This window comes from Corapipo altera, unplaced genomic scaffold (assembly GCF_003945725.1).
Source record: "Corapipo altera isolate COAL_440 unplaced genomic scaffold, ASM394572v1 73, whole genome shotgun sequence".
In the NCBI taxonomy this organism is placed as follows: Eukaryota; Metazoa; Chordata; class Aves; order Passeriformes; family Pipridae; genus Corapipo; species Corapipo altera.
The window spans coordinates 1,136,079-1,161,312 of NW_020884957.1; the positions used below are offsets into that span (position 1 = coordinate 1,136,079).

Consider the following 25,234-nt stretch of genomic DNA (forward strand, 5'->3'; position numbering starts at 1 on the left):
CATGTTGCTCAGAGAAGCTGTGGCTGCCCCATCCCTGGGAGTGTTCAAGGCCAGGTTGGATGGGGCTCTGAGCAACCTGGACTAGTAGAAGGTGTCCCTCCGCATGGCAGGAGGGTTGGAACTAGATGATCTTTAAAGTCCCTTTCACTTCAAACCATTCTACAGTTCTGTGATTTAAGGCATGCTAAGATGAGGATATACAATTTTATTTCCATTGCAGCTGACACTATTCCTAGGCCTGACTCTGTGATTTCTGCCCAGCCTGTGCTCTTGCAGCATGTCTGGTCAGTGGGGTCCCATGCTCTTCTTGGTGTGGCTGTATTCAATCAGGTGCAGTCACAGGGTGAAGGAACCCAATGTGTGCTTCTAGAGGATTTTTGACAGAGTTGGTGAAACTGCCTGGGGGTGGCAGATCTTCCAGAGGGGAATGAGTGTCAGTACCATATTTAGGGCCAGTTCCAAATATGGGAACAGGGACAGGTGGTGAGGCCACGTGAGCCGAGCAGTCTGGTGGCAGGAGGTGGGTCACGGAGCAGGACTTGCTATTCTTAGTTCTTTCAGAAAATACACAAGTTTCAAATCCTGAAAACTGCAACACGTACAGTAAAACTCCTTTCTAGAGGGACTGGACGTTGCTCTTAAAACCCTTTAATTTCTAATGCTAAGTTCTTTGTGATTTCTGATGCACTCAACCTACAGAGTGGAGCAGTTGCAATACTATAGTCTGTCCTGAAGTACATATCTTTTGGTTTTTTCAGTAGTGGTATGCTGCTACTATGTTTGTTCTTTTGGAAACACAAGCCTTTAATTCTAAACAAGGATAAAAGTAAAAATGTGTTCTGTGGCAGAAGTTCCTCTCCTCTCTTCAGATAAACTCAGCTGCTACTGTAACTGAAGAGATCACAGGCAGGAGAGAGGATCTGGCTCTAGCAAGACATTTCGTGTATGTTTAGATTAAGCTTGTACTGTAGCAAAATAATTTGCAAAAATCTCATCTTCTCAATCAATATTTAAAGATTTTATAGTTTAAGGAACTCTTTTCTCACTTTCAAACACAGGGATGTCTATTATGCAGTATTTATTTTGATAAACTGTGCGTTCTTTCTGTCAAGTTTCACCAATTATGAAATCTTTTAGTAGCCTCTACAGCAGTAACTGGAGTAAGATTTGCATGGCAGGTTGGCTGATCTGGCATAAACGAAAAGCTCTTAGTTATAGTGATGTAGTGACAAGCAGTTCTGTCACTAATGGTCACTTCCCTCTTAATGGTTGATAGCATCCAGAAGTCAGGAGGCAAACGAATCAGGAGTAGAGAAGTGGTGTCAGCTTCTCAAGACTGCGACGTTGAACAAGATTGTCATCTTGTATATTCCTTGTTTTTTTACCAATTACTGATTATGATGATGTACAAGGACTTCTCTGAGCATGTTTATAGATAGACAAAACTGAACTTTCTTGCTGTGCTGGCTGAAATGCATAAATTGTTTTATTCCAAGGATGCTTTGCTAAGAGCAGTGAAATTCTTTCTAAAGAACTTGCATATGTGAAAAATAAAAAAAAAAATCAGTCTCAAATACTCTGTGTGTGTGTAACTATACATACTTAAGTTATAGCTCCTCTCATTTTTCTTGTCTTCCTTAAATTAAATCCACCTTTGCTGGGAGCGTAGAGGCACGAAATTAATATGTCCATAGAGGGACTGAGGGGTGGTGGCACAGATGGAGTGACTAAACGTACCTGGCAGTTGGAGGAGGGTGGAGGATTTCTCAGACCAAGCCTTGTACCCTATAAAGATTATGTACACTTAAGAGGGCAGCATATGCTGCACTATCATGCTGTGGCTGGCTAATAAAAACAAGCCATCTTGCATCAGGGCTACCTAAATAGCAAAAGCTTTACTTGCATGTTCCTGGTGGTGTGGAATTGCTCAGCAGTCCTTCCCCTCTATCTCGTGTAAAGGACACATATTGCATGGGCAAGGAAACCTGTCCCAGTACAACACACAGCACATGCACCTTTCCAAACAAAAGCATACACACACACAAACACACACACACACACACACATATATATGTAGTCTACACTGTGTTCCTGGCTTGGCTTCTGAGAAGACTGATGAAATTAGAATTTTGTTCAGTCCAACTCAGTATGAAATAGAAACAGAGCACATGACATATATTTTCTTTATTGCTGGACTTTTTTTTTCAGTGAGTAGGCATGATTTCTTAAAGGCTGAGGTTTTTAACAATAGTAAGTTTTTACAGGTTTCTTTTTTTTTCTTTTTGCTGTGGACAAAAAGATACCTTTGATCAAAGTTTTGCCTTATATTACAGTATTTCTGTACAAAAATAAAAGTCCAAAATCAACTTATTATTAGCTGATATTCCCCAATTTATTTACAGGGTACTGTCAAGAACCTTCATCAGGCAACCAGGTAAAATAGAGAACTCTGTATTAAACTACTTGCATTGTATAACACTGCGTTCTCTAGTCAACTCTGAGGGGCTCTGACCTTTGGCAGTCAGTCTGGGTTGGAGAGTCTAGCCAGAAGTATAAAAGAGTGATGTCTTTTAAAGAAAAAATTAATATTAAAAACATAAGCTGACAGGATGAAGAATTGAACTGATAACTGTATTTCCATATTAGGGTAGTCTATAAATATTCTCAGCTACATCTCTCTTTATCGTACAGCAGATACAGAATGCAGACTTCTGCTACTTATATGGTAATACATATTTGCAATAGTAAAATCAATGTATGAAAATTTTGGAATTTACTGGTTAATAAAACTGCTTATAAAGTAACCATACAATTGTAACACCTATAACTCTGAACTATTAAAATGTACAGAAAGACTGTTTACACCATTGCACATACTTATTCCCTTTGCTTCAAAAGACTTGTGAAATACAGAATAAAATTTGTCAAATTTTACTGACAGCTCAAATATGCATGCACAATGTGCACATCCATGGAAGCAAGGGGAAACAAAGTGTTGGCGTCCATCAGGAAGGCTGCCAGCAGCGCTCCAAAAAAAAATATACCTTGCTCTTCTTCCCTCCCCCTTCCCACCTGTATACAGGCCAGTAGATTAGTGCAGAATGGATGAATATAACTTTGTTTTCAGTGTTCTGAAAGGACAAAAGAAATCTTCTTGACTTTTATCAGCAATTTTAGGCCAATACAAGTTATGCTTAATATTGTAAGGCACTTATTACTGCTTGTATTGCAGTGGATTGAGTCTTAAGGCGTTTGTTAAATCAACTGAAGATAATAATGCTTTGGAAAGTTTTGAATGAGCCAGTGGTTCTAGTATGTGACTATTTCAGCTGATTTTCCCCTGCCCACCCTGTGGTCTTTCTAAAACATTATTTGAAGATATTTTCCGTTGAAACTCTGGTTCTTCGTTAGCTTGTCAACAAACATGATCAATGTCATCAGGTTGTTCTGAGGCCAGGGAGCATATTCTATTTAGGGTGCAGTGGAACTGGTTTTGTTTTCACCTGCAGCTGCCCTGACTTCCATGACTACTCACTGATCGAGAGGTGCTGTAGCGTTTTTTCACGATCATACTGATGTAAGCTTTCATCAGCTTTGCAATGTCAACCACCTGCCAAGAGTATAAAGAGCAAAGTTCTTAGTAAGGTAACAATACGTGAATGAATTTCTTTACACACTAACAATATAAACCTGTCAAGCTTTCAACAAAATCCATTTGCAGTTAAACAAAAATACTCAGCACTTCTATCCATCTCATGATAGCTTTACAGGGATCTTGAATAGATCTGTGACATTTGTAGCTACTACTTGAATTACTAAGTAACCTGACTATCAGAACAGGAAGGCCACAACAACAAAACTACCTTGCTCTTACCTCACTAGTTTCAAACAGCAGTTCTCTCTCATCCACCACGATCTTGTAGGTGTTGGCAAGCGGTGCACCAAATGACAAGATATGTTCATACTGGAACACCTCCAGAGGCCTTCCTTCCCCACGCTTGTAGACAGAAACTGCATCAGCGCTGACTCCAAGCCACAACTCTTGTGGGAATCCCCCTTCTTTACACTAGAGATAAAAAATGTAAGTTAACAGCAAAGGGAACAGCAGGAGCTACACACCACTTACTGTTGATGTTCTTGTCTGTAACCATTTTTTAAAAAGTGCACATTGCTTGTCCCTCTTTGAACATTGCCTTTTACACTTCTTAAACTCGTTTGCAACCCATCAGGCTAGAATTCTGTCCCTCTACTTTATGGTTAACTAGTGGATTTAAATAGCTACAAGTGCTTGCTGTTGGGAGTAGCAAGCACTTGTAGCTATTACATCAGCTGTCTAAGCACTGTGATACCGTATTTATGGTTTCACTACTCTGTAATGAAATCATCACCTATACAGTAAAAACTGTAGTTTGAATGTTCAGGAGGTCTTACCTCTACGTCAAAGAGTGTTGAACCATAGCCAGGCCATTCCTTAATCAAAGCCATGTACTTTGCCATAGCCTGCTCCTGATTCATCCTCTGGAGTTTTTTCCATTTGTCAATAATACTAGTCCTGGATGCTGAGATTTCCTCTTTGACCCACATGTCTAACATCTGATCCTCCTCAACCTTCTGTTTGCTGACAGAGCCACTGCGGAAACTCCTCCGCAGTGTTCCTTCAAGAAAGCTGGCTCGTTTCTTCTCAGCCTTCTCTACTGCAGTAAATGTTTTGGTAGACTGTGTAATCCGAGACTTCAGCTTTTGCAAGGGATAGACTTCCTCCATTTCTGGTACAGTGGTATGCAGAGTGTAATCTCCCTGAAGGTACTGAAGACGCAAAGCTGCAAGGACCTGGAGGGTTTCTTCAGGAGCAGGATAATGTCCTTTAATCACTGCTTCATGAGCCTATCAAGGGGAAAAAAGGTAGCTTTTTATGTATAAACCAGTCTTTGAAAGGAATTAGAGAGAAATGGGAAGTAAATTTATTGCCAGGCAAACCCAGGATCTGTAATAAATGATCCATTAAATAAATGAAATGTGGTAAATCTCTTGACAAACTTGTTAAACTGGGTAAAACTAGGTTTACCAGAAGAACTGCAAGGCAACTGAGGAAACCTGCTGAATGGGAATTACTGTTACTGTACAGCTTTTAGTGAATTCATATATATAAGAGCAACTGAATTACTGAAAAGGAAAATATAATGTAAAAAGGAGAAAATAAGGATCTAAACATTTGCTTGAAAAGAAGCCATTTATGTTCAAGGGCATTAGGAGAAACAGGCATCTAGTTTTGCTTACTGCTATCAATAATCTCTCAGTGAAAACTGATGTTTCCAGCCAAAAAAGCCAAACTTTAGGACAGCTTTGTAGTTTTACTGAGGGAAAACAATAAATCTTCAATGGATCCCAAATCAAGTTAGTAAAACATCTACACAATACAGTGGTCTGTAGCATCAGGGATGAGATTCTGAACCAAGAAGACCTCTGCACACTTGTTCAAACCTGTGGAAATGTGCAGCAGCTATGATTTTTTTTCAGGTGACACTAGTAAACAAACACACCTCATGACTGGAGATGCAGGAATTACAAGGTTTAGTAAACACATAGAGATAATTCACATCTAAGTAACATACAGTTTCTTTAGATTTACAAAATATGCCTTTAAACATGCAAGATGGTTTACCTGAGGTTGTACACATGCAGAAGGAAGAGCTGTCTTGTGGAAATGGAAGGATGGTATTTTAATGAGAAAGACCTGAAATATTTCCTTCAGCGCCTTATGATTATTAAAAGATCCAAATTTTAAAATAATGGAGGCTACAGAACTAAAACCAATGACAAAAGATAATTTTCATAATTGTCTGAAAAAAGTTGATGACTGACACCAAAAGCAGACAATTAGAAAAAAAACAAAAAACCCCAGAACTGATGTTAGAATGTAGCATCACCTCTTCCAGGTCTTACTGTAATATTAATGATAGGGATCGAACATGCCATGCTTTATAACTGCAATACTACTGGTTTGCACAAGACATGAAATATTTGGCTAAACACCAGTCAGCACAGAATACAGAATGAAAACAATGTGCTTCAGCAAATGTGCTTATTTTAGCCATTCATACACAAAACTATCTGAATCTGCCTCTTAAACCCATAATGTAATGTAACAGCTCAGATGCAGAGCTCTCATGGATTTTCTTGCTGTTTGAACTTCATCCCAAACAGAAGCACTAACTGGCTGACTGCTCTATATGTAACAACAGACAGACAGAACGACATTTCTAAGCCCAACGAAGGCAACCCATTGCCCAGATCCTTGCTGACAAAAAGCAGTTCTGGACTGAGCTACAGTAGTAGGCTCTGGAAGGAGCCTTTGGTAGACTTGTGATGTAATATGATGCCTTAAAACATAAACTGAAAAAGGAAGAAATACTCTATTACAATGAAGAGGTTTCTGAACCTGTAGAAGGGGTAAAGCCTTCATATATATGAAAATTGAAGTATGTCAGTTCTTGATCACATCAGGCTTGCTTACCAACAGAATGTCAGTGTCTCAGCATTGTGAATGCCAGAAATCAGAAATCTTAATCTTATACAGAAATCTTTATCTGTATCTAGTGCCCACTTGAAAGAAGTTGACTGCTGGAAGAATTTTTAGTCATTTGGAATATAGAAGAAAAGTAGAAGGTCAATCAACAGTACTAAATGCCATCAGTGAGTTTCTGAGCAACTACAGGGCTTGACAGAATAGAAATCCAACTGTTGATGCATTTAGTTTTCATTATAAATCATTTAACTCATTTTATGTTTTGCAATATAGCCTCATTCTGAGCTCAGCACATTTATTAAGTGTATTTCTGCTCATCATAGCTGTCTTACAGTTACTGCTGAGACGGGACTGATTTTACTAAGGTGCCTATGAAACAATTGGTTTTTAAAAAGATAAAAAGCTATTACTCAATTAGTTTTGTACGGTTGCCAGCATGAGTGTCTTATTAATTAATTGCTTACCAATTACACTTTTTTCACCTTATTTCTTACATTTTCTTCAGAAAATGGTTTAATAAGAGGAAAATTAAAAACAAGTATTATCCTTTTTTTTTTAAACACAGCTGAGACCCCAGCTATCTAATTTTTTACCACTACATATAAAGCAATTGACAAGTAATGCAGAAGTAAGAAACATAACATTAGGAAAATCATATGTGCTTCAGTTATGTAAGGATAAGTCTGTTTTGACCACTGAACTGCTTCCTTCCTTTGCTCTTGATGCTTGAGTAGTAGTGCATTTAGTTGAACAGACGCATAGTCAAACTCCCTCTGTGCTGCCTAGATCTCTTGCTTTTTGACTCCTCTTAAAAGTGCCTCAAAACTGAACCCTTGTCCTTTACCTGCTCAAACATAAAGGCAAATTCCACACTATCTTTTGGGACATTTTCTGTATCCAGGAAGCAGTAGAGCTTGAAGTAGAACTTCCAGTGCATCTCCCCAGCTTCAGCAGTGGCAGCAAGCCTTCAGCGTTGTGTAAAGAGAGAGAGAGAGAGAGAGATCAGACCTGTGAAACCAACCTCTTTTCTAAATTGACACCTCAGAAATATAAGCAAGGAATCAGCTGAATCTTGTTTTATGTGTGTCGGTGTGTTTAAAGCCTACAGCAAAATCAAGGACTTACAAATGTTGACTCAGTTCTCATTCAATTCTCAGTCAACTATTTCTAACCCAAATTCTCTTAATAAAATTTGTGGCTCAGTCAGGTGTTAATAAAAGCAACATCCTTAAGTCCTATTATAAAATGGAATTGCACAACACTTAAAACATTCCTTTTTCCCCCCCATTATTAAGTGGATAAAAGAGGCTGATTGCCATGCGTACAACATAGGGATGACAAAGAGGTATTTAGGCTTGTATTACATTTTTTTTTACTACAGTGCTATGGGTGGTTGTAATTATACTGGTAAGAAAAATGTAGTGGTGAGCTGTACTGTGGTGACTTCCACATGAAGTTAGGCAACAGACAGCTGGAAAGGCAATGATGGCCTGGAGTTCAGTTCTCCCCGACACAATGCTGGTAATGGTGGAAAAATTTGTAGTAATGGAAAAGAGAATGTGGAAATAGTAATGAGAAATAATACTTTACTGGTAGCAGGACAGAGGAAGACCAACATAAGTGAATAGGTGGCTATTAATTCTTTTAAGAAAAAAGAAAAAAAGATGCTTTTGTTCCAGAAATGGCTCTGTGTGTAATTCAGCTGCATCATCACAAACAAGCAAAAGGAGAAAATTCAGCATTATTGACATTGGAAATTTATTTAATTGCTACTTATTAGAGTGGAGAGAGAGAAGGAGAAGCACACTCACTTTTCAAACTTTGCCAAGACATCAGCTACAATGGTTCTGCTTTCAATTGCTTTATCAGTAGTTCCGTTGTATTCAAACAAAGCAAACATATTTCTGCTATCCTCCATGGCCAAGCCACGAATTAACTTTTCAACCACCTAAATGAAAAACAGCACATGAAAAACCATAGCATGGGAAAGCAGCACCACAGAGTAAGACAAATAATTAGAAGAAAATTCAAAGCTAGGTTTTATATTAGGCTAAAAACGTTGCTAATTTGTTCTTATCGGCAGTATTAATTGTTGTCAAATTCCACTTTAATTTTTTTTCTTTCAGAATATGCATGTGCTGTCTCCTGGCCAACCCCTGTTATTTCACCAACTCAGTAAGAGTCTTCCATTTTTAGCTAGCAACTCATACACACTAATATCTACTGAAGTTATTCCAGTAATGCCTCTGCTGAATTGCTTAGTCTTTCCTGTAATTCTTCCTATGAGAAGGAACTATAGTTGGGTGATCCTCTGCAGCATAAAGACAGTTTTTATAGCAGGGATTTGTTCAGAACACACTAGGGGGCTGGAGGGACAGCTCTGTAAGCCTTCCCTTCCCTGAAAGGAAAAGCCAGCAGAGAAGGCTCCAGTGCTCCCAAAGTTTAATGCTACTGCTGCCTGAACTGGCACGTTAAAGGGACACACTGATTTTGTTCCAAAGACATCCTGTCACCACTTCTCACCTCTCCAGCTGTAGTGTGTGAGTTGATTGTAATCTTACAGGAGCCCCCACCATGGCAATAAACTGTGGATGTCATTTCCTGCCGGCCAATCAGTGCTTCTATTTCATCCCGTGATGGCACAAACTCTCTGCTTTTGGTTTTCTTCAGAGATTCATAAGTAAAAAGTGCGTATTTCTCCATTTCAGTTCCTGGAAACTGGTCACGAACCCTGTGAGACAAAGCTTATGACTTAAAGCTGCCAGTCAGTGAAACAGGAGTTTACTTATTTGAGAATTTTTTTCCCCTGAAAGTACTTCTGTATCCAGTACACTATTGAATTGACATGCTCCAAGGTTTATCTTCACTGTCAAGGAAAGTGTTCTAACTTGTGATTGATTTACTGCGGTAAATGTAATGTACTTTCATCATTATGTTCTACAAACCTAATAGTAAGAAAAACCTGAATGCCCTTCATAGCATTAACTACAGGAATCTTATAACAACTCAGATTTGACAGCAAGATAACTGTGCAAACCTTCTTGTAATCAACTCCTCTTTCTGTCAGTAACAGTTGTTGAATGAAGACTAAACTGCACTAAGGTACTACAGAAAAAAGCAATAAAACATGTTTGACTGCTCACTTTTGTTGTAGCGTCACTTGATTTTTATTCCTGATTTTCTAAAAGATTCTCTCTAGATCTTACTGTTCAGCGGTTAGTCCTATGAATATTCATTAGCTAGTTTAATGAACTCAACTCTTAATTATTGAAAATTGTTGAATTTGGGTAGCTTTCAGTACAGAGTGTTTCTATAATACTTTCAGTGATAAAATATCAGCTCCTTAGAGCTACTCAGGTTTAATTTATGTGAAAAAGTACAGTGATTTGTGATCTGCAAGGCATAAAAAGATTACTGCAGAATTACAGATATGCTGTAAGATGATTATGCATCTACGGTATTGAAACCAACCTTTAAATGTATCAGCTGCATCTTCTTTTAATTAGGAGGTGAGTTAAACTGAGAAAGTGATTCAGTGTTGAATTTTTTCATTTTAACAGTTATATAAAGACCATTTTTTACTTACCTCAATTTGGTTCAAAGATGTATTTTCATTACAAGTATTTTACAAATATTATAAAACAATTAGATTTAGTAAAGTGATTGACAAAGTTGATGCTCTAGCACAAATACAGACAAGACTTTTAAATTATTGAGAACAGCTTCTTGGTGGACTAACTTTCCTAATTACATACTCTGCATTCTTCTGTTGCATCACAGCAAGAAGAACTCCACATTCTGGTTAATGCTGAAGTATCAAGAATAATTTATTATCTTTTTAATGGTCACTAATATTTTAAAATTAGATTTTTAATCCTATGCTTTTACCTCAAATACATCTTTAAATATGATAATGTTCTTTTATGTGCATGACACGTACCTTATAAAATTAAGGTAAAGCAGGATGAAGAATTTTTAACAGGTTGATTTGAACAGCTGATAATAGGACCTAGCGGTATGGGCTGCAAATCATTTAAACAAGTTTATACAGTTACAGAAAGCCCTCCTTTTATCAACATTAACAAATTGTGCATTCAATTTTGTGGGCTTTTTTTGATTCTTCAAATGAGTGTAATTCCAACTAGATAACTCATAGACACTTTTCCTACATTTTTTTTTTAGATTCACTGTTTGGCATAACCAATACACTAAGTAAATGCATCTTCAAGTCTTGCTTCAAGATATCTAAACACTGTTACAAGTCATGGTGAAGAAAACAATGAGTGAAGAAACTTATTTTCTTGCTTTAGTACTTCAAAGCTTCTCACCTTTTGAGATGAAACTTGAGATATTTGAGGATGCTGCGACTCGGCAGAAATGTGCAACTCATGCAGGTGAGTATTTGCCAACTATACAGGTTCCCCACGCTTCCAGGGTTAGGCACTTTATTGGTTTGCTTGATGAGCTGACAGTAGAGCTCATCTCGGAGGGGTCGTAAATCATGTCCTGTTTGGAGGATACCTTGGATTATAGGGATGGGATCAGACATAGATTCCAGCTGCTGTAAAGAATTAAATATCTTGATGGCTTCGTCCTGCAGAGTTGTGTAGCCTTTGTCTTTCAGCACTACAAAAGAACAATAAGGAGAAAGATTCTTAGACCGAGATATAAAAGAAAAAGCACACAGGCTTTATTTGGGAACTGCTTAATGATACTCTGTGACCCTTATTATGCAGGATATTAGAACAGGTATTTTTCATTTCAGATGTATGATGCAAACTCCTTTTATGAGCTATTTTGCTATTGAGATTTGTTCTGAATTTAATGAAATCCCACTTTGCCGTTTTCTGACAACATAACGGAAAAAGTGTATCTTGATTGATCAGTTTTTTGTGATAGAGAGTCTTCCTTCCAGAGCAACACACACTGATGAAGTGTTGTATCACTTTTTTGCAGTCATAAGACACTGAAAACCTGATCGGATCATAAATGAGGTAAAGCATAACTGTGTTATGGAAAGTAACAAAGATACGTGGCATCATTTTTGCCTACAGCAGTAGCATTTTAATTAAACCCAAACAATGCTACTAAACAAAATCATTGCTATGACATGGCAATTTGCTTTTTGAATGCTGAAAAAGGTGGTGACTGTTTTTGTGCTACCGGTTATTCAGCGTGGGCTAACAACTATTACAATCTCCTTAAAAGAACCATGGAGTTCTTGGGTTTGGTAGACGGAAGAAATTGCTCTGATACAGTACAGATGTATGTTATGAAAATGAAGTTTCTAACCTGACATTATACTATTACAGAAAATACCTAGAACTCAACTGCAAGTCAAGGCAATAGCTAAGCATCAGTTTTGGAGCTACATTTAGTAAGGGAAGACTTTGGCAAGACTTCTGCCTCAGAGGTGGCTAGATGTTCTTATCCATGGGGAATAGAGACCAACCATGTTTCACTCCCATAAGGGACAATCTGCTCAAGTGCCAAGAACAGAACTGTGCCTTGCCACTGAACAGTAGGAGGGGCAAGAGAAAAGAAAGGTTTGTCCTAGGATTTTCCTCATCATTTGAGTAGAAGGGTATCACTTGAGTTACCAGAAAGTCTTACTTGAAATACCTTCACTTTTAGTCGTGTGACCTCCCATCCTCCTCCCAGGGATGAAACCTGTGGCCTGAGTCATATGTTGTTTAATATGCAGTTGCAAACTAAGATAACCAAATCCATTTAAGGACACCAAGTTCACAACCATCAATAGATCTGAACCATTCATTCCAAAAAGACTTCTAAGTTAGTGGTTGAATCAAGGATATTGAAAGACATGATTACACTAATTTTAGAAGTAAATAAAGCATTTCTTCTTTCATGTACACTTAGATGTTGATTCCCATAAATAGGGCTTTCCATCACATCTGATGAAACTTAAGCTTATTAATTGGAAGTTGTGGCTGCTGCAGCTCCCCACATGGGATAGGAAGTAACAATGACTTGAGAAAGAGAATATGATTCAAGGAGACTGAATGAATAGGGTTTAGTTGCTTATTTCAGGGCAAGGCTTTTCAAACTCAGTCTTAGCTGTGTTGCTGAAGGCAGTAGCAACCTTCCTTTCTGTAATATAACCCCAAGGCTCTGTGCTAGGCAAACTGCTATTCTCAGAACAGGGAAACTTATCTATTTGTGTTACAAACATATATATTTTGCCTACCTTTACTTCACTGTAGCTCGTTGACTTAAAAATCCCATCCTCTAGTTTAGTCTTTCATAAGGAAAAGTGTTTCTGTTATTGAAAAACTTACAGTTTAGATTGATGTCCCCATATGGCAGTGGCAGTAATGGTGAGTGCAGTGGATGATGAGTGTAACGGAGGATAGGGTTCCTCTTATAAATCTGTTCAACCACATCAGCGTTCAGGCAGTTTTCCTGTTGGGGTATGAAAAAAGCAGGATTTGGGGTCCAGCATTAGGAATAATGCAATGCTTTGTGCCCTTAGGTTGGTTGTGAAAAAAATGAGTCATTACTGTTACCAGCATTATTTGGTGCTAAATCTGGTTGTGGGTACTGTGGGTGCCGTGGCACGTTGTGGGCTACGAATGCTCAGTACCTGCTAACCTCAGGCCTTGGATAAACTTCCTTTATCTGGCAGTGAAAAACAAACTACAGCAGAGCTGCAGGACACATAACAATTTTTGAAGTGTGTTTTCATTTCACAATTCATTTTTACTCCAGTATTTCATAACAGGAATTAAGACATTCAAGTTTTATTTAAAAAGTATTTCTCCAGCAAAACTAATGGGCCTTTTTGAAACTAACTGGCCTTTAGAAACTGCAGGAGCTACCATAACAAAATAGCCCTGGTACAGTGTTGCTGTAAACCTGAGGCACCCACTCTGACATCTAAATACTGCTCTTACTGTTCTGCTTAGGCCAAGTTTGACAGATGTGACCGCTGTCTCCTACCAGTCCTGAACTTCCACATATTTCTCCTGCTCTGAAGAACAGCATTCAGTCTTTGAATTGAGGACTTAATACTTCTTTTCCATGAGAGAAGAGATGGTACTCTCTAAGGGAAAAGGTCAGTAGCAGTTCTCCCCCCTTGCCTATTCCTTTGCTCTCTTTCTGAGAATCATCATCCTCTCTCATAAAAGCAGATCAGCAAAAAGCTCCAGAAAGACATTCTCTGGCTACGTATGCACTGTCCCCAATGGGACCATAAGCCAGTAAGCATTAAATGAATATATTTCTCATCACACAGATACATGAGATGCTTAGCCCATGTTATCGCAGAACAAGAAAAGAAGCAAAGAAGATTACGACAAAAAAAATCAAAGAGATGTCTAGTCCACATCCTGGTGTGCTGCGCACTGTGGACACAGCCAAACACGTCTGCCATGAACCTGTCTGCTTCATAGCAGGTTCATACCTGTACACTGTGCTCTACTGCCAGGTGCAATTGTCCCTGTCAAGTTACACAAACCAGTAAAAGTTGTTAATGTTTTCATGGAAAAAGGTTATCCCTCTTGCCCTCCAAGTTTCACTTCATACTTTGCCCTTCTACTGCTTAGATAGAAATTCCTTTATCAGGTCAGTGAATACATTCAGGTTTCACAAAGTCAGTCCGTGGCACTGTGTGATTAAAACTTAATTTTCTGCTTTATTTTGGCTAAGCCGAAATAAAAAAGATTTAAGCAACCATTCTTTCTCACCCCTCCCCATCCTGCTTGTGCCTACCTTAATATCCTGAATAAGTTGCTGCGTTGGAGTATCAATTGGTGCTTTTGTGTCAATCACGTTCTGGATGGCACTTGACCAGCGGGTCGCCTCATTAAGCAATTTTGTGTAGAGACGGTAACAGTGTTTGCGCCCGTACACAGTTACATTCCAGTAACCTAGCACAACAGTGAAATTATTAGCCATAAAATCTGCATCCCATCAGACACTGAGTGCTGCATCCTGGACCATGCTGGCAGTTTTCCAGGAGCTAATAAGTTGTATGAGTCATTAAGTATCATAATACAGATACTACGATATTAAAGGAGATTCTCTCCTTTAAGAGATCCTAGGAGTAACCCTGGAGTACAACTATGCATCATGCAGCCTCCCATTTTATGCAGTAATCTTAGCAGAAGTGACTGTAAGCACCACAGAAGTGACTATGGAATAGTTAGCTCCTTGTGGCTTGTGGCCCTACTTCTCCAGTCCTGTCTGTAATAGGAAAACCTGAGACAGTCTTGCTTTGTACATGAGAGTCTTTAATTATCTGTGGCACACATACAAACAGGTATAAAGCACAAACTATCTCTTCTGTAAAGAAGTTATTAATTTTACACGTATGAAGTGGCAAGTATGATAGGAAGAGCATTTCAGTTCAAATTCTCTCTCTGCATCATTGTATAGGCTTTTTATGAAGCAGATTAAATTAAAGGAAATGTGTTTCATCTTCCACTAGTGAAAGCCTCTTTGAAGTGTCAGTGACCCCAATGAGCTTATACAGGACTGTCAGCAGTTGCTTCTCATTTGCAAACAGACATTTCTGAGTTGAAAACCAGTTTTGAAAACACACAGAGGAGCTGACTCAAGTGTAGTATGTAGGTTACCATAAACTGGACTCTTATTCTGGATCTCCCTATACCTGCTCTACCAATGTCAGCCCTCATAGTTCCTGAGCATATAAAATAATGTATGAGGAGAGTGCTACCCATATGTCTTTCCTCAAGTCCTTGATGTGTAAGTGTGAACACTAACTTAGTAACAGTATTAGTCTATGATAATTTGAATACAGGTGAGAACAAATTTTATTCCTGTATACACTACCTCAGTTTTTCACCCAATAAGTCCCTGTAAAACACCTCAGTGAGTTAGGAACCTGATTTGTTCATTGAACTGCACCCTTAATAATCCATTTAAAGTATTCTTTTGCATTGTTTGTTGCATTACTAGCTAGAAGTAATGCAGGCAACTGAAGGCATATTTGAATAAGAGCAAACAATTACCTGTCTCTTTGAAGATCTTTTCATCAGGAGGGACCACTGAGCAGAGGCTGTTCAGGACCAAGGTACCCAATTTCAATGCATTTTTCTCCGAACTCTTGTAGTAGTCCAAAGAATTGTGCGTCAAAACAAACCAACGCTTCTTCAGTTTTAAGGAAGACATCTTTGGGTTGTTTTTTACTTCCTTATGTAGCCATCCTGCTCAAGATACAATTTGAATCACATTTTTTTTTCTTGGACAGAGTGAGTTGGACAAAACTAGGTTGTATACAGAAGTTAGTTTTATACTTTGAACAACAACAAAAACATGTAAAATTGATAAGCTCACATATTAAACAACTTTGAGTACAATTCTCAAACAATTAAATAATAAAGACAATAAAATTAATACAAAAACTTTTTCAATTTTGATATTTCACTAGAAAAATTCTTCTGTCAACTTACAAAAACACTTTTGTCATCATTACAGTGTTTTCTTACATGGCACAGCAGGAATATAATTTCAGCTGTATTAATTTGTGAGTAAACTCCACCATACAAAGATGTGGCTCCAACTCTACCATGCTGCCATATTACCAGATTGTACTGTGGGGACAATCTCTTCAACACGTAATAGATGTTATTTACTTTACTGCCCCCCTCAGTTCTTACCCCTCACAATGAATTCTTGTCCCTCCACTCTAGTGTCCCCCTTTGACCTCTGGAGCAGGGTTATCCAGTGATGCATCTCTTCAGGAGTGTCAGCATTACAGTGAAGAACACGATTAGCAGTGATGATCACAAATGAGTTGGGTCTATGAAAATAAATGACAATTGAAAAAGCCTTTACAATCAACATATGTACTGTTTATCTCACTCTCCATAATCATAAAGACTGTCTATTGTTTGCATTTTCTACTCAGACAAATACTGTCCACCTCTAAAACATTATTTATTTATCACCTAAAAAGAAATATTAAGATTTAAAAAGACTCGGTTATGTTAGATTGACACCAAAATGCTAGGTTTGTGAATGGTGGGAAAGTTTTCATTAAATTGCAACTTGTCCTATCTCAAAATAAATCTGCGGTGAGAAAAACTTCCAATCTTTAATCAGCTTTAGATGTGAATCAGAACTCTGTTTCAAGGTCAGATCTATTTAGAGTGTCTGCTTCAGTAGTTACATTAGCTAAAACAAACTAAAGTTTACAAAGGTCTATGGTGAAGCAGCATGTGAACACAAGAGTCTTTTATTTTTAATGCAGTGCAACCCAATTCACAGAGAATACAATCTATTTTTAATGAGAGTCTGGCTTTTATCCAATCCTACAACAGGATTTACTGAAGCATGAAGAACTAGCCCAAGTGAAGTGTGCTGATGTCTCTCTGGATTAGAGGCAGGTTCCTCAGCCTACAAACACTTCTTTAACCCTTTACCATTAATGTTTTCATCCTGGAGCACAGAATTTTTCAAAATAACTGTATCAGATGTAGTAAATGCGAACAATGCAGTCTGGGCCACCCCAAGCACGAGGAGCTGACAAGACTGCTTTTTACAGTTGTTGGAAGAAGGTAACTGGGTAGAAATTAGAATCCAAAAACTGTTTATGGGGATGGAGAGGTTCACCCAAATATGATATCATTCTCCAAAACCAGTGTGCCACATAAAAGCGAGATGGCTAACAGGATAAAGGACAAAGTAAATATAACTACTAGGAGGAAAAATTAGAAAACTGTGTGAAAGGAGGTTACAGTAAATCAAGTAACAAGAGAAGTGTGTAAGTTATTTTAAAGGTTATTTAAGTGTTACCTACAGCTAATGCTTACTGGTACCATAGAGAAGTGGAAGAGAGTGATCGGAACCCAGGTTCTTGGCCACACTGACTGTGGTGCTGAAGTGCTACATGAGTCAGAAAGGGTGGTGGATGAGGAAAGAAATGGGCACGTGAACTGAACAGAGAGTTTTGTTGACCATTTTTTAAAATGTGTGAAGAGGAGGCAGCTTTAGATTGAGCTACATGGAGCATGCTCTAGAAAGCTGGATAATGAGATATACAGGACAGAAGCTGTAGCAAAAGAACTGAAAAAGGAGAGACTTAAGATATAAACTAAGGTAGATCAAGCTATCAAACAGGAGATTATGATCAACAGTAGCCAACCTTCCAGACTCCCCTCTCCTCCTTCCCAGTCTAGGAAAAAGATGGAAACCCAGCTCTTGGGATTCTTTCTGAATACAGATTCAAAGGTCTGTCTGCTCAGCTTCTCTCTTTTGAGCTACGAGGTGTTCATATGTGTCAAGATAAAAATAATCTATATTAGTCAAATTTGTTTCCTAACTGAAAATCCTTCCACCCTTATTTAAAACTAGAGAACTAAAACAAAACAAAACAAAAATATAAGACAAAAAAATCCATGTGAAAAATGCTTTCAAGAGAAATGCTTAATTTATATTAGCAGGAGAACTGCTAACTTAAAATTGTGTAAGGTCTGGACATTTGTGTTGCATTGCTTAGGAAACCTGGGCTTGTAATCACTGTTACTTCTGGTATCAGTGTCTTGGCAGACCAAGGACAAAGCAGTAACTGAAAACCAGCTGTTTCACACATGTGCAATGAAGAGAAACCGGAGTGAACTCCTACAGTACAAATAACACCTCACAGCCAGTAACCTTATAACCAGAGTCATAGTCTGAACCCAGATTACTTTTTATTCCCTAAAACATTGTTAGTAGTTAAAAAACTAAGAAAATCCTGATGTTTTTGTTGGGTTTATGCTGCGCTGTCTTCTTTGTTACAAGACATTTTCATTCTGGGAAAGAATTTTCATCCCTTAAGAATATAACATTCATGCATGAGAGGCTGAACAGAAAAAAAATCTTCTACCTTTGGATCACTTTAGGAGCTGAAGAGTTCATACATGAAGTGGTGTCAGGGAAGTTATTAAAGCCCCCACAAAGTGTACCATCATTCCTATTCCATGGACATGTTTTAACAGTACTATGAAGAGGGAGGGAATAATGAACCACTTTAATGCCTGTAGCCAGTAGAACACAGAGACTAAAGTATAAAGTGTCTGATTTTGGCTAGAGAAAGGAGAAAAAGAAAGTCACCAGGCATGGTTCTGACTTACCTATCTGGATTGTCAGCAGCACAGACAGAATCAATTAGTCCTACATCGAGTGTACCCTATAAACAAATATCCAACCAGAAAATGAGGAAAACATTTACTATTACATTACTCACAGTACTCTTCTGAAAGACACCCGAAAGGAGCAGCAGCTTTGATCAAGCAAACTGAACTGCAGATTTGGGCATCAGTTTCTCTTAACCATTAACACTGCTGAGGGGAAAACTAAGACACTTGAATGAACAGATCCAGTAAAAGATTATCTGTAGTTAAGCTGGAGGCAGCTCAAAAACTGCTCTTTTCTATGTGTCCAAACCTGCTTGAATTTTTTACTGGAAAATGCCACCCCAATATGAATGGCATCCTCTCAGAACAAACTTCTGAAGCCATTAAGCAAAAGTTTTTGTTTCTCTTTGCTTGAAATTAGGTTCCAAATGTATTCCATTTATTACCAGTGTATGTTATACAGAATGATAAATGTAGGACCAGAGAAATCTTGACTTTTCAACTCTTCGATTTTTAATTTACTCATTAACTGCATCATCTTTGCAAAACTTCAAACTGGACCAGAAAAAACAACCTCAAAACCAACAGTCATTTTTCATCAAGGTGAATGATGGAAGAGGAATCAGAAGTCACACTGTCTCCCTGTACAGCTGCAGGACCAAGGACATGGAGGCTCTAGCCAGTGTCACAGCTACTGCCACACTTAAGGAAACCTAGGTTGTGACTCTCAGAAGGTGTGGCCACCAGTGTCCCTCTTTTCTAAAAATATTTGCTTTGAAAAGTTCTTCAGATTCAGACTTACCACAGCATTCTGTGGATTTGCCTGCTCATCGTGCATCTCCCGGATCTCTTGCTCTGTGGACGCATGGACTTGACTCAGTACACTAAACCACTGGCTGGGGAGAGAAAGGCAGCAGTGTAAGAGTAGAATTTTGCTTCTGCACAAGCGTTGTGTCACCTTTGTTCTGCAGAGATCTAGCAGGTTCTGCAGGTTTTTGAAATTGCTTAAGATTCCTTTTGTCAAGAGGCATAAAAGCAGCAAGGCTTTATGTGAGTTCAAGTAATACTGGGTGCAAGCAAGCCCCTCCAGGTCTCCCATCCAAGCTCCTGTCATACCCTTCTTCCTGAGGACAAGTACCTTCTACAATAAGTGGCATCTCTGAAAAACTGGTGTAAGCACACTGGAACATCTGAGTGCCTACAGAGTATTTGTAACACATTCCACACATTTCATCTGGAATAAAATACATTACCAGCTGCACACAAAGCCTTTAATGGGAAACTTAACATTCAGGTTATAAATTCTGCTGCACTGATAGCGTGACTGGTAATAATTTCTTAAAGTGATACTTTTTCAAAGACAACCCAAGGACTCTGCAGAAGCACAACTAAGAGGGGAAAAAAGAATAAAAGCCCGAAGCAAATACCTCTACAGTATTTGTTTTCTATGGAGCACTGAAAAATCCAGCTGCTGGAAAGGCCAGTGAAGTTGGACCAGAGCAAATCTGTGCCATTCCATTGGCACTGTATATATCCTGAACAGGAAAACTGGCAGAGGTTTCCAGTACTTCAGCCCATAGCAATTGCAAATGGATTTAATTCTAACCACACCTTCTGCTTCTGGGAAATCTCTATCCTCCTGGCACTTGTATATGATAAAGCTCAACTGCTCTAAGCAATCCCATTGAAATCTGAGGGCAGAGCTTGGCCTGTTCAGCAGGTTCCTGAATGCCATTCTTTGAGATATGAATTTGCCATTCTAATGAAAAACACCTGGGGCCAAGTTTTCAAAGGGATCTAAAGCACAGCCTTTAAAACAGACTCCTCACTTTACAGCAGAGGCTCCTCCACCACCATGGAGTTGAGGAAACAAATGCAAAATTACTGGACTTGAATACAAAGTTATCTTTGCTGCAATTGCTTATAGTCATGGAATTGATATGGAGGACACTCAAGAGCTGCTTCCTTAACTTCAGAATTCAAATGCCAGCTGTTCCCCATAATGTAGATTTCTGGAAACTAAACTGCCAAAATAGCTTCAGAAAACCTGTGTAGGCTGTCAAACAGTATCATCCCTGCCATATCCTAAATCCTTTCTATCAGCTTACACTTTAATTAGAAACAGTGCAAGGCATGAAGAAAAACAAAGATTTAGAGTGCCAGACCATGAAGCAGATGAGAACATATTTAGTTCTGATTCTTTTTTTAAGACTCAGAGATACCCACAGAGAGGTTGTGCTTAACACTTTCTTTGCTGGAATGTAAGACAATGTCACTGAAAACCCATAAAAAGAAGGGAAGCTATCATCTAGAGAGAAGGAACCATCAGCTGAAGAAACTACAGAAACTGAAGAAAACTAAACCTCATCTACCAAAAAATTCCCACAAATTAAATTCAGTTTTCTTTTTTGGGCTCAGGAATTGCAAATGTATTTAAATGTGAATCTTCGATTTAAATACAAAAAAAGGACTTCATAGCACTGTATGCACATTCAGTAATAATTTATTGATTTAAAGGTAAATTCTGATTTTTTTCTGATTTCATGTAATCTTTGGTGTAAACAATGAAAAATAAATTAATCATGGCACTTTGCAAAAGACAAAGGCAGACTTTAGTTTTGCTTTCTTCCCTCCTGGGATCTCCTCTGTCTTTCAGCTGAGTCCCAGAACACAAGAATAGGGAAAAAGACAGGCTAGTGTTTTAAAGGAATAAACCCTCAGTAATGGCTGCCCACTGGAGCATTACTTCTTTCCTCAAATACACTTCCATGATCAAAAATAGTAATTCCTCTTTTGGGGCTCTGTGCCATGTTTCTCTTGGTTTTTGCTTTCATTTGAACAAAAAAGCAACCTCAGATCATGATTCAGCCCATGTACAAAATATTTTTTCAACAGCAGATCCAGACCCAACACAGTCCAATGATTCATACTTCACTTTTAACAATGCCAAACATTAACACTGACTTAAGGCTGTCTGCAAATCCTTACACATCTCCCTCATTAAGGTTTCTGGGATGACTGAGAATAAAGAAATATGAAATACACTTGTGAAACACAGTTTAATCTGGATGGTATGTTACGTGTACTATACACATCAATACTGTATAGTGCTTCCTCCTCCATGTTTGAGAAGGAATTGGAAGATATGCATGGCAACAGACAAGTCTGTGTGCTGATAATTTCTTACTGGTCCCTAGGGCAACTACACAAGTCTGATAGAAGAGACTTTAGCTAAGCTTTCATTTTAAAATATACTTATATCACACAAGAATCTTAACAGTAACTGCTAGAAAGCTCCTAAGTTATTTTAAGAGTAATTTTAAAGCTTCCTAAAAAAATGAAGAAAGATTCTGTGTTGTAAGCATTGCTACATCTATCCTCAGGGTCTTGTGACAGAGGAAGGTGTTCTACCTTTAAACAGAACAAAGCCACTTTTGAGCCTTCAGAGCAAAGTAGCTCAGGTGATGTTGCCAAAGCATCCTGTATTCTGGCCTTGGGGCAGCAAAGCAGTGGTTAATAAGCTTTGATTACTAAGTTGACTTTATTTAAATGCTTGATTTTTGTAGGCAAACATATTATTATCTCCCATGAACTGTAGCATGGGGATTTTTTTTTTTTAAATATGCTTTACAACTGATCTGACAAGTTAGGCTTGCTCCTCATCTAGCAGCCTACCCCTATGGTTAGATATGGATCCTTTAGCAACAAAAGCAAGACCCTTTTTAAATCAGCAGAAAGGGAAACACTCTCTTGCCCACTCTTCTTTAAGAACATGGCTATGCCCTAAAAAAAGTGACTGCATTACAACTTCTATCTGAAAAAAATTATAGGCCTTGCTTAGGCAAACAGATCCCAACCATAGAGAATAAGGTGTTTTATTTCAGGCAGATTAGAGGGTCTTAAATATTGATTTGATTTACGCAGCTAAACACAGCAAGGTAATGCACAAGAGAAGCATCAGTGGCTAACATCTGCCTCTCTACAGACACACAGTATTTCAGAAAGTTGTTAGGAATAGATGGGTAACAGCCAAATTCTAGGCAAATTTTCATTGGCAATCTGACTCTTCCCAGTAATGGTCTGCCACAAGATCTTCTCAGCAGGCCTTTGAAAAAATGGGTTAAATGCAATGTGTTTAACACCGCTAGAATATTTTGTGACAGTGGTCAAATAAATTAACGACAAGCACAAGTCAGAATGGCATAGAGATTAAAAACAGGGGAAAAAAAAGGAAGATAGGCCTGATGATTTTCATACCTTGCATCCTCAGGAGATTCAGCAATTAAATGGTAGGTCCTATCACCCATTATTAGATCAATACCATTTTCTTTGCCTGTATTATCAACAATCTCTCTGCAAAAAGGAAAACACCAAGATTGAGCATTACAGATTATGAACATTCTGAAAATTCTGTTCTGCTGAGAAGCTCACAAACTACTGATGCTTAAAACAGCAGTAGTCAGCCTTCATCAGGCTCATTTGCAAGACTTCACAAAGTGATTTATCAGACAGCATTAATTCACCAAACTACAGTTGTGTTTTCTGTCTATACAGTACAAATATTCAAACTATTAGGAATGTTGCTATACCAAGTTGACTATTACGTTACCATTTTAACAAGAACTAATGAAAAAGTAAAGCATTATCAAACCTCAAGAGAGGCAGGGATGACTGATTTGAGAAATGGATATATTTCTGAACTGACTGCATAACCAAGTGATTTTTGGAGTGGTAAAAAGAAAGCTCTTGAAGATTAAAAACTAAAAGCAGACAAAGCCTGGATTAGTGATTCTGTGTGGTTGTGAGTCAGTATAAAGACAATTCCAAACATGACTTTCAGAAAAAGCTGAGCACTCATATGCTAAAAATGACATCTTTCTAATTTTTAGTTTGGATATCTAAGGAATCAATATACTGAACAATTTTGAACTACAGAACATAAGATTTTTTAAGGAGTAATTAAAGTATTACATTAGATTTCCCTGAAGGTTAAGAAAGCAACTTAAATTTCTTTTTTGGTGTTTTGCTGTATTTGTCTGAAGCTTATTATTTCCTTAACTAGCTATATTTTCTTATCAGCTATACTATTTTCATATATCGCTATCCTATAAGAAATATATGCAAGCTCTGTTTATTGGGCTCCTGAGGACGATTTATCTGCTATCAAAACAAAAAGCTGTAATTCTCTACTGTTTTCTTTAATTTGGTTTCCTTCCCTCCCAATAACAATGTCCAAGAGAACACCTCCCTGTCCTGTGTTTTAAGTGAATCAGCCTAAGATTTTTTAAATCAAACAGGGTCCCCAATATGGAGTGGTGAAATATGTAAGGAGCATGGTAGGTTAGAAATGCACTCAGTAAATATTAAAATTACCTAGAAAAGCTATTGTTTATATCTTATGATATACAATTCTTGAAATACAAGTCCTCTTACTTTTTCTTTTAGCTATTTTATACACAAATGCTCATTGATTGAACGTACAGTTCAAGTTAGGTTCAACAACCTTCACCTGACAATTTTAAAGGTACATTCAGCAAAGAACTTCTATAGGGCACAGTCAATGAAGCAATGTGGCAACAACAAAAAAAAGAAGGATTGAACGTATCAGAAAAATATGCTAAATAAATGCTATGCACCTGAGATAGAGTGAAATACAGTTTCAACTTAAAAAAAAAAATGCAGTAGGAACTTTAGTTTCTATTCAGAGATTTACTTGACAGTGAACATTGCTTTTACAAGGGCAAGTCAGGATGCTCACTGAAACTGTTCACTGTCCTTCTTGAAATCAGGCTCAGGCCAGGACTTTCAAAGAAAAGATTAATCTGAGATCTCAATTTAGTTTTAAGTTCTCTGTTAAAAGTAACAAAATAAACTGGATAGTTGCAGATTACAAGGTCCAAAGTGGAACTGAGCGTTACAAACCATTTCTATTTTTCTCTACTTTGGACGAAAGCGTAGGTACACTTTATACAGAATGAGACTACCAATGTTAGCACACTTTAATTTTTAAATTAGCTAGACAATTTAGAAGGAAATATACTATCCCTTAGAAAACTTTTTTTAATGCATGCTTCAGGAAGCATAGAATTTTAAGGCATAAGGAACTGAGTTAGCAAAACGTAAGTTATTAGATTTAGTAATTCTGGTTTTTTAATATATGCATTTTAAAGAATTTTCCACACTACTACAATTATTTCAAACATGAAAAAAATCTAAATACAGACAGAAGATTCAGCTTTGACCCAGGCAAGCTTCAATATATTCAGGGCCTATTAATTCCACCCTCCCCATTCCAGGTTTGCCTGCAGCTACAGACTTGGCAACATGTCCCAGATTGTCTTGGGAATCATTACAGACTAAGTAGGGCCTCCAGTCTGGGAGAAAGCATAGATGGGTTTATTATACCAGCAGTTTTCTAAAGTATTCGGCACTGGCTTAGCTCTGGAGCACTCTGTAGAGTTAAAAGAGAGCCAGCTAAGGACAACACTTGCTTTCAATAACTTCATCATACACAGTCTCATGCTTGCATTCACACAATTTGTAGGCAGGGCACTCAATGTCTTCTCAGACTAAGCTCCAAGAAGTACTTAGGAGGAACCATGGCTAA

At 38.0% G+C, this 25,234-nt stretch overlaps 1 protein-coding gene across 1 annotated transcript in view; it reads right to left on the minus strand.

Moving 5' to 3' along the window:
- Positions 1-2,165: 2,165 nt before the first annotated feature.
- Positions 2,166-25,234, minus strand: part of MYO10 (myosin X) — a 161,385-nt gene continuing 138,316 nt past the window's right edge. The window contains exons 28-41 of the mRNA XM_027663778.1: positions 22,885-22,980; positions 19,430-19,523; positions 18,625-18,680; positions 16,168-16,310; positions 15,520-15,714; positions 14,258-14,415; positions 12,826-12,949; positions 10,855-11,152; positions 9,050-9,257; positions 8,338-8,474; positions 7,371-7,491; positions 4,432-4,884; positions 3,875-4,066; positions 2,166-3,610 (exon numbers count right to left, since the gene is read on the minus strand). Coding sequence (XP_027519579.1) covers positions 3,500-3,610; positions 3,875-4,066; positions 4,432-4,884; positions 7,371-7,491; positions 8,338-8,474; positions 9,050-9,257; positions 10,855-11,152; positions 12,826-12,949; positions 14,258-14,415; positions 15,520-15,714; positions 16,168-16,310; positions 18,625-18,680; positions 19,430-19,523; positions 22,885-22,980 — 2,386 coding nt within the window. The 3' untranslated portion in view covers positions 2,166-3,499. The remainder of the gene's footprint in view (positions 3,611-3,874; positions 4,067-4,431; positions 4,885-7,370; positions 7,492-8,337; positions 8,475-9,049; positions 9,258-10,854; positions 11,153-12,825; positions 12,950-14,257; positions 14,416-15,519; positions 15,715-16,167; positions 16,311-18,624; positions 18,681-19,429; positions 19,524-22,884; positions 22,981-25,234) is intronic.